An 8,374-nucleotide genomic window follows, 5' to 3' on the forward strand; every position below is an offset into this window, starting at 1 on the left:
GAGGGTAGAAACCTCCTGGGTAGGGAAAGGCCTCAGCCCATCTGTCAGCCTGGGAGGGAAGAAGGGCTGGCAGGGCGGGGCAGGGCGGGGCTTCCCTTGGAGGCTTTGGGCTGAGTCCCTCCTCCCTGGTCCCCCATTGGGTCAGTGGCTCCTACAGCCCTGCCAGTGAGGGACAAATGAGAAGAGCTGTTGATTTTTTCCCCCTTGGCCATTCAGCATTTCCCTACATAAATACTGAGAAAGATCCTGCCCTCTCCTCACTTCTCTGGACTTGGCCCTGGGCTAGACTTGGTCCCCTGGGGGTGGGAAGGGCCATGGGGGACTTGTTTATGCTCAGGGTGGCTGTGGGCATATGCTATGCAACCTACTGCCCTCTCCTCACTTCTCTGGACTTGGCCCTGGGCCAGACCTGGTCCCCTGGGGGTGGGAAGGGCCATGGGGGACTTGTTTATGCTCAGGGTGGCTGTGGGCATATGCTATGCAACCTTCAGTGCCTCTGCCTGGTAAGTCCTTCCCTCTCCCTCCCCCCCACCCCCCCTCCTCACCAAGGAAGCTTCTACTACCTCATCCCCATTCACCGTTACCTCACTTTTTCTCTTTTTGGTAGGTCAGTGAACAATTTCCTGATAACAGGTCCCAAGGTAGGATGATCTCCTGCTCCTGTTCTTACCCATCCAGGTTCCTAAGGGAACTCTTTTGGGGAAGGAAAAAAGGGGAAGGGAGATAGTGCCAGAAGTCACCCACCCAGAGGAACCTATGATTGATTATTCCCTAATGGAGAGCTAACCCATTTGAGTCTTGCTTGCACCCTCTGACCCAGATGACCTGACTAGAGCCAGGGTTGAAGCTCACATCCTTTTCCCTCTGCCAGGCCTATCTGACCTACACCACCAGTGTGGCCCTGGGTGCCCAGAGTGGCATTGAGGAGTGTAAGTTCCAATTTGCTTGGGAACGCTGGAACTGCCCTGAAAATGCTCTCCAGCTTTCCACTCACAACAGGCTGAGAAGTGGTAAGTTTGTGCACCTGTACAAGGGGGTATATGTCCATGAAGTTGGGCTTGAAGTATATATGTATGTGTAACATGTATGTGTACAGTGCAATGAAAAAGTTAGCAGTGATCTGCCACTTCCTTGTTGTGTGACCTCAAGTGAGTTACTTCTCCCTCTCTCAACCTCAGTGCTGTCATTTGGGTCAATAAGGTCAGCTGTTTAGCTCACCAGGAGTGTTGTGAGGGTTGAATGAGGTGAATACAAAGGTATCTCTATAGAAATGTAATAACTCTATTTTTTAATGCATGTCTGTATTTGTGTTTGTACACACTTATCTTGTACTGATTTGCATGAAACAAAAGTGGGGAAAGGGCTCTGTGTTTGCAGCCCCTAAGGGAGTTTCAACTGTCATAAAATCCCAACAACAGAGAAACTGAGAGATCACACGTTGAGCTATGCTTCAACTTGAGTGTATGTGTGTGTGTGTGTGTGTGTGTGTCTGTGTGTGTGAGCAGTTGTTTGTAACTATGTATAGTAGTTTGCATGAAAGTTGTTTATGTAGAAACTATTAATGAAGAGTTGCCTGAGAAAACTAGGGGGAAGGAAGTAAAGAAGATAGGAAAAAAAGTATCTTCCTGTGGGGTATACAAATAGGATGAGAAGTAAAATGGGACAACGTTTATAAAGAGTTAGGAAGATACAAGCTCAGTAAGTGGTAGGTATTATCATGATGATTATTACATGGCTCCAACTCCATGTCAGAGAGAAGAAAATACCCTTCTCACTTTCATAAGCCAGCCTCATAGCTCTGAGTCCTCACTGCCTAAGGACAAGAAGCAATGGCTAATGAACAGAGGCCTAGGCTGGATATCAGGGGGATAGTGTCCTGGTCCCAACACCATAACTGGTGAGGAGAGTGGCCTTGGTCTCATCACTCTACCTCTGGGTTTTACTTTCCCCATCTGTAGCATGGGGATGCTCGTTCCTGCCTGGATGAAGTAAGGATGCTGGAAAGGCATGCACTGTTCTCTCAAGTAGAAGAGCATTCTCTTAATAAACCCAAAGAGGGAGGGGGACAGGAGAGAGAAATGAAATGGCATTTCTTTTCCAAAAACTCTTCTTTGGGTCATCAGGGTCCTAGTTTCCAGCCCCCTCTTTCTTTCCAAAGCCACCAGGGAGACTTCCTTCATTCATGCTATCAGCTCTGCTGGAGTCATGTACACCATCACCAAGAACTGTAGCATGGGCGACTTTGAAAACTGTGGCTGTGATGAGTCAAAAAATGGAAAAACAGGTAAGTTGTGCTCTCTGATGGGGATGGGAAGAGGTGAAGGGTATAGAGCTGAGCATAGGCTAAACTCTTCCAGGGAAAGGCTGAGGGACACAGCTTCTTCAAACCCCTAGACTCTAGCAGCAGCTTCATTGGTGGGAGCTCCTAGATCTAGACCCTCGTAAGAACTGAGCTGGATCCATGATTCCGGGACCAGCAAGTAGCACCAAGCTCTAAAGCCAACAAGGCATCTAGGAAGGAGGAGGCCAAAGAGAGTTTAAAGCTAACCCTTGTATTTCAGGCTTAGAATGACTTGTGCATAATCCAGAGCTACCCAATTATCTGCAGACAGCCGAAGAGACTTAGATTTGTCACTAATGAGGGAGGAGGTGGCTCTAACAAGACTACTGTAGCATAATGGTACAGAATTCTAGAATGTTTGAACTGCAGTGAACATTTGAGATCCTCTAGGCCAGCCCCAGCGTGCCTACCTTTACTTTGGGTATAGAGTTGAACTGTCTAGAGTTGGGGAGTACCTGAAGGGTGGGCAGTTGGCTTTGGGAATAGGACTCCCCCCGACCCCCACCCAAAATACCTCCATTTCCCTGTTTCACCTTTTTCCTTTTTTTTTGGCCGCCCTGCGTGGCTTGCAGGATCTCAGTTCCCTGACCAGGGATTGAACCCCGGCCTTGGCACTGAGAGTGCGGAGTCCTAACCACTGGACTACCAGGGAATTCCCTCCCTGTCTCACCTTTAGCTATAGCTTTACACACTTCTAGGACTCTTGGGGATGGTCTGTCTATGTCAGCTAAAATGACCTTGACTCTTCTCCAGGGACTTAGCAGGAAGCTATACACAGAACTTATTCTTTCCTTATGTGTAGGAGGCCATGGCTGGATCTGGGGAGGCTGCAGCGACAATGTAGAGTTTGGGGAAAGAATCTCCAAACTCTTCGTGGACAGTCTGGAGAAGGGGAAGGATGCCAGAGCCCTGATGAATCTTCATAACAACAGGGCAGGCAGGCTGGTACGTATAAGAGTTGACCAATAAGCCAACAGGCTCAGTATTTACAAAAGCCTCACATCCATACAGACCTTCACAACTTACCAAGAGCTGTCTCATACATGTTTCATCCTCACACCATCCAGCAGGACTGGGATAGCTACCCCCATTCTCTGGATGACAAAGCCAGTTAAGGCAGAGCCGTGGCTTGGCCAAGGCAATACAACTAACAAGTATCAGAACCAGGCAATGAACACAGATCTTTTAGTCTAGTCCTTTTATCAGTAAACCTTATATGCTAACTCCTTCTACAGGCAGGTTTCTGAGAACACAGAACAAAGGCCTTGCTTTCATGACTTAAAATTTTAACCATTTCAACTGCATTTCTAGGAAATTAACAGGGGTTTATCATACAACCTATGTCCTAATGTCTTTCTGGGCTTGGAGGGGTTGGGACTGATCTAAGCTTCTCTGGAAGGTCTAATCTCCCTCAAGACTTTTGGTGGGGTAGCAATCCTTGGAGTGTTCTGAACTGAAATCTGGAGTCTAGTTGTATGAGAAGCTAAGAGCATAGAAATTTCCCTTTGAACCTATACCTAGATGTCCTGGTTGCCCATGGCAAAGGGAAGAGGTTTTCAAGACAATTAAAACCATGGGTAATCACCTTGGGGGTAGGGGTTCAGAGCTTCCTTCCCTCCGGGAGAGGGCCCAAAAGACAAATCCAAATACCCACAAATACTCTAGCCCCCAGCTTCAACACAATAACAGTGCCAATGATCATGTTTTTCATTTTTAATTTACAAATTACTTTCTTGATCATTCTTATTCTTATGGGCAGAAAGAGAAACAAGCTCACAAGTGATGAAGTTAGGCCTTCAGCCTAGGTTACCTGACTTCAGTAACCTTCTCAACACTTGCCTCACTTCTTCCATAAGAATCACTCAGGGGAACGTTAAAATCACCAATACCATGGCCTTTAAACCTCTGAACTTCCTAATTGAGAAGATATGAGGTAGGGCCCAGATCTTCTTACAGGCCTCCCTCATAATTCTAATGTACTCTAAAGTTAAGAAGCACAACTCTAAAATATTCCATTAATTGCTAGCCTTTGGTCTTCTCTACCCAGAGCCAATCTCCTTTTGTCCTCCCTCTCTCTTTCTCTCTCTGTGAAGGCAGTGAGAGCCACCATGAAAAGGACTTGCAAATGTCATGGCATCTCGGGGAGCTGTAGCATCCAGACATGCTGGCTGCAGCTGGCTAACTTCCGGGAGATGGGCAACTACCTAAAGGCCAAGTATGACCAGGCACTGAAAATTGAGATGGATAAGCGGCGGCTAAGGGCTGGGAACAGTGCCGAGGGCCACTGGGCACCCACTGAGGCCTTCCTTCCTAGTGCAGAAGCTGAGCTGATCTTTTTAGAGGAATCGCCTGATTACTGTACCCGCAACTCCAGCTTGGGCATCTATGGCACAGAGGGTCGGGAGTGTCTGCAGAACAGCCACAATACATCCAGGTGGGAGCAATGCAGCTGCGGGCGCTTGTGTACAGAGTGTGGCCTGCAGGTGGAAGAGAAGAGAACTGAGGCTATAAGCAGCTGTAACTGCAAATTCCAGTGGTGCTGCACGGTCAAGTGTGACCAGTGTAGGCATGTGGTGAGCAAGTACTACTGCACACGCTCCCCAGGCAGTGCTTGGTCCCAGGGCAAGGGCAGCACACGATAGCACCCCACAGGAACTTACTTGCTCAGCTGCATGACAATGGAGGGGGGACACAGCTTTTCTCTGGGAGAGAAGAGATAAGAAAAACAATTGGAAAGTCACATGGTTGATCTGTAGTCCTCTTGATATCTGCTGTACATGGGAAAACGGAGGCCTAAGATTATACAGCATGTTCCTGACAGAGCTGAAATGGGAATCTGGGCCTCCTAACTTGGGTAGACCCCATTTCATCTTTCCTACAAGTTACTTCCTGGTCTTTCTGCCTGTAATTTTGCAGTTTGCTAAAGGGGGAGTTTTGGTTTGGGGTCCATATCCAAAAAGACCTTCAAAGTACTTGCCCCTGGAGTTTCAGACCACGTCCAACCCAGCTGTATGGCTGAGAATCAGAGAATGGAAGCCAAAAATGAGAGTTCTGTCCAGAGTCCTGAAGGAGCAACCTTCCCCTACTCTGGCAAGCTCCAGAAAGACCAACTACAAGTTCATACAGATAAGTGGGGCAGAGGCTACATACCTGCCTAGAGGGAGGTATATAAAGTGTTGGGTTTTTTACCTCAATATGCACTTTTGAAAAGTTCACCCCACCCAACCCTGGGGAAACCAGTACCCAATATAACCTCATGACTTTTCCAGCTCAGAAACTATCTCTGGAGCCATGGAGAAGGGATGGTTACAGTAAGTGGACAGATGACTACAACTTACCTGCTCAAGGCCCCCCAAGAGGGATTTTCCCCCAAAGAGCTGTAGAACAACTCTCTTTTGTTATTTTCCCAGATTGGGAACTCATCTTCATTCTGCAATAAATGCTTCTAGAATATATATTTAATTGAGACCTTTTATTTCTCTCCTTGGAAACCTTAGGATCAGAAAGGGAATGAGAAACCCTGCCTCTATATCCCAATTATACACAAGGCTAAAAGGAGAAACTGGAAATATCCAACCCCCTTGATATCAGTGTTTGACAGATAATAAAATTGAGACCCAAGAACTGGCCTATAGGAAAAGAATCCAGATTTCTGAATTTGTAAAGTATTATTTTAATGCAACCTAAGCAACTTGAGGAACAAGCAAGCCCTTCGAACTTGAATCATATTCAAAGTGTGTTTGCTCTCTTAACTTGGGCTTCCTGGGGTGTCTGTACACCAAGGACCTGGGCCCCAAGGCAAGAGACTAGGAAAGTTGTGGATTCTACCTTCCTCATTTACACTTCTACATCTTCTACTGGTAAGCTTTGGGGGAGGAGTAGTTTCCCATAAAGAGAGCCCTAGGGGCTCAACCACTGGTCTCCTAAATCTGAGCATCCTGGCCTTTGGAGTCTCCCCTCTCTGCAAAGGTCAAACACCCTGCAGGGGGGATGTATTTCAAATATGTTGAATAAACAAGTAAAATGACTGGTCACCAAGAGTGGGGAAACATTCTTAGCTTAATGTTTTAAATTGAAAAACAATTTAAATGTTCAACATCAGGGCAAACAAGTTAAGTCATGGCTATACAATGGAATATTAGCCATTAAAATAATATTCTGAAAAATATTTAGTAACATGAAAAACATGCATGATATAATTAAGTAAATAAAGTAAATTACAAAACAGCATGTTCAGGATGAACCCAATTTCGTTTTAAAAATAGGAAAATATTAGCTATCATGTAATACCAAAGTTGAGTGGTTTGTTTCCCTTTTTGTGTTTTTCTGTATTTTTATATTTGTCTACAATAAACAAATATTTTTGTCATCAAAAAAATTAATAGTAAGTTATTTTTTTAATGTCAGCAGGGAATAACTAATTCATTTTTTTTTTTGTTTGAGTGAAAAGAAAGGTGAAATGTTCATTAAGGAAGTTGGCATCTCAGGAGAAAACATAAGCAGGTGCCTTGAAAGTCTACCCTGGTATCTATTACTTCTGTGCATTTAAAACTACCACAGATGCCAGAAGCCAGAGATAAAGAGAAATCCATAAAAATGCAGCCTATGTCAAGGAAATGGAAGATTTCCTCTACCTCCTTCCTTCTAAGGAAGGTTAAAAAAAAAACACTACAGTTAGCAACGAAGAAGTGTGTGTGTGTGTGTGTGTGTGTGTGTGTGTGTGTGTATGTGATGGTGGTGGTGGCAGTGGTAGAAGGGAGAATGGAAGAGATATCATCCAAGCACAAAAATTGTGGTGAAGCAATAGGCAACCAAAAGAAAAGATTATTTCCCTGGGGCTCAGACAAAAAAAAAAAAATTATCTAGCTTGATGTTGAACCCTCAAAACCCTCAATAAACATAGACAATAAACACAGATGCCAAATTACTCATGAAACCTGAGTTGTAACACTGCCAAGGAACTGAACAAACTAGACTTTTCTCTTTATTCATAACGGAATCTCCATCCAAAGACCCCAGGTATCTGATGCTTTGACATTTTCCCCAGGACCTTGTTGACATTCCCAAATAATCTTATGGAAGAACAATTGGGAATTCCATGAAAAGTTTGCCTACTTCCCCAAAAAGCTCATAGTCCCACTCCTCCCAAGCCTCTTCCAACCTCATTCATTTTACCCTCATGGCAATCAATCACATCAACCAATCTTCCCACATGGACCCTGGGCCAGAAACTAAAGGAATTTGGATTTCTCTGCATCCATCACCTTCCTGTCAAGGACTCATTCCAAGGCATTACAGTGGCATTCAGATTCATTAGTTACAACCCTACACTCCTTCCCTTTTGGCTCATCCTTAACAAGCTGGCTATCATTAAGGTGACAAAACAGTAAAAACCCCGTGTTTGATAGGTCCAGGGCCCAAGACAGGCAGGTTGGCAGCCACAATCTGATAGTAGATCTTGAAAAGCTGCTGGAAAAGGAATTGACTCAATGAGAGAAACCTGTCCATGAGCCTAGTCCCACTTCAGTAAATCCAGGCACTGATTCACATTGCCTGGAGAACAGAAGTCTGTATTTTCTCAGTCTATGCTTGCCAGGCCCCTACAAAACTTTTTCTCCTCCTCCTCCACCTCATCTTCCTTCTCCTTTTTCTTCCTGTCTGATCTTTGCCGTGGGCAGAATTAAGAAAACCCTAAGGCCTATTCCCAGAGTTTCCCATGGTCCCCTGCCAGTCTCCTCAGGGCTTGCTGGTGGGTGATCACAAGGGTGGAAAGGGAGTAACTGAGGACCTATTAAGTGTCAGATGCTTAATATATACTATCTCCTTCAATCCTCAGAACAATCCAGTTAAAGAGTTACAATTATTCCCCTCTTACTACTGAGGAAACTGTGGCTCAGAGAAGTTAAGCACCTAACCTAAAATTAAACACATGGAGGTAGATTTGAATTCGGACCTATTACCACATAAATCTATACTCTTCCTTTATACCACTTACACTCTGGGACCCCAGGGATCTCTTGCGACATTCTCCAG

General features: G+C 45.2%; 1 protein-coding gene across 1 annotated transcript; it reads left to right on the forward strand.

Annotated features, from left to right (window-relative positions):
* Nucleotides 1-435: 435 nt before the first annotated feature.
* Nucleotides 436-4,983, forward strand: WNT8A (Wnt family member 8A). The gene is made up of 6 exons (XM_024752479.1): nt 436-503; nt 608-641; nt 872-1,010; nt 2,159-2,284; nt 3,144-3,286; nt 4,435-4,983. The coding sequence occupies exons 1-6, from the start codon at nt 436-438 to the stop codon at nt 4,981-4,983; spliced, it is 1,059 nt and encodes a 352-aa protein (XP_024608247.1).
* The last annotated feature ends 3,391 nt before the right edge of the window (nt 4,984-8,374 follow it).

This window comes from Neophocaena asiaeorientalis, unplaced genomic scaffold, assembly GCF_003031525.2.
Source record: "Neophocaena asiaeorientalis asiaeorientalis breed wild unplaced genomic scaffold, Neophocaena_asiaeorientalis_V1.1 scaffold204, whole genome shotgun sequence".
Taxonomy (NCBI): domain Eukaryota; kingdom Metazoa; phylum Chordata; class Mammalia; order Artiodactyla; family Phocoenidae; genus Neophocaena; species Neophocaena asiaeorientalis.

Bases quoted from the DNA above. Each gene is read 5' to 3' on its own strand.
- WNT8A (XM_024752479.1), top strand. From the start codon at position 436: ATGGGGGACTTGTTTATGCTCAGGGTGGCTGTGGGCATATGCTATGCA. The intron at 642-871 runs GTAGGATGATCT...TCCCTCTGCCAG, and splicing joins TCCTGATAACAGGTCCCAAG to GCCTATCTGACCTACACCAC. The intron at 1,011-2,158 runs GTAAGTTTGTGC...TTCTTTCCAAAG, and splicing joins TCACAACAGGCTGAGAAGTG to CCACCAGGGAGACTTCCTTC.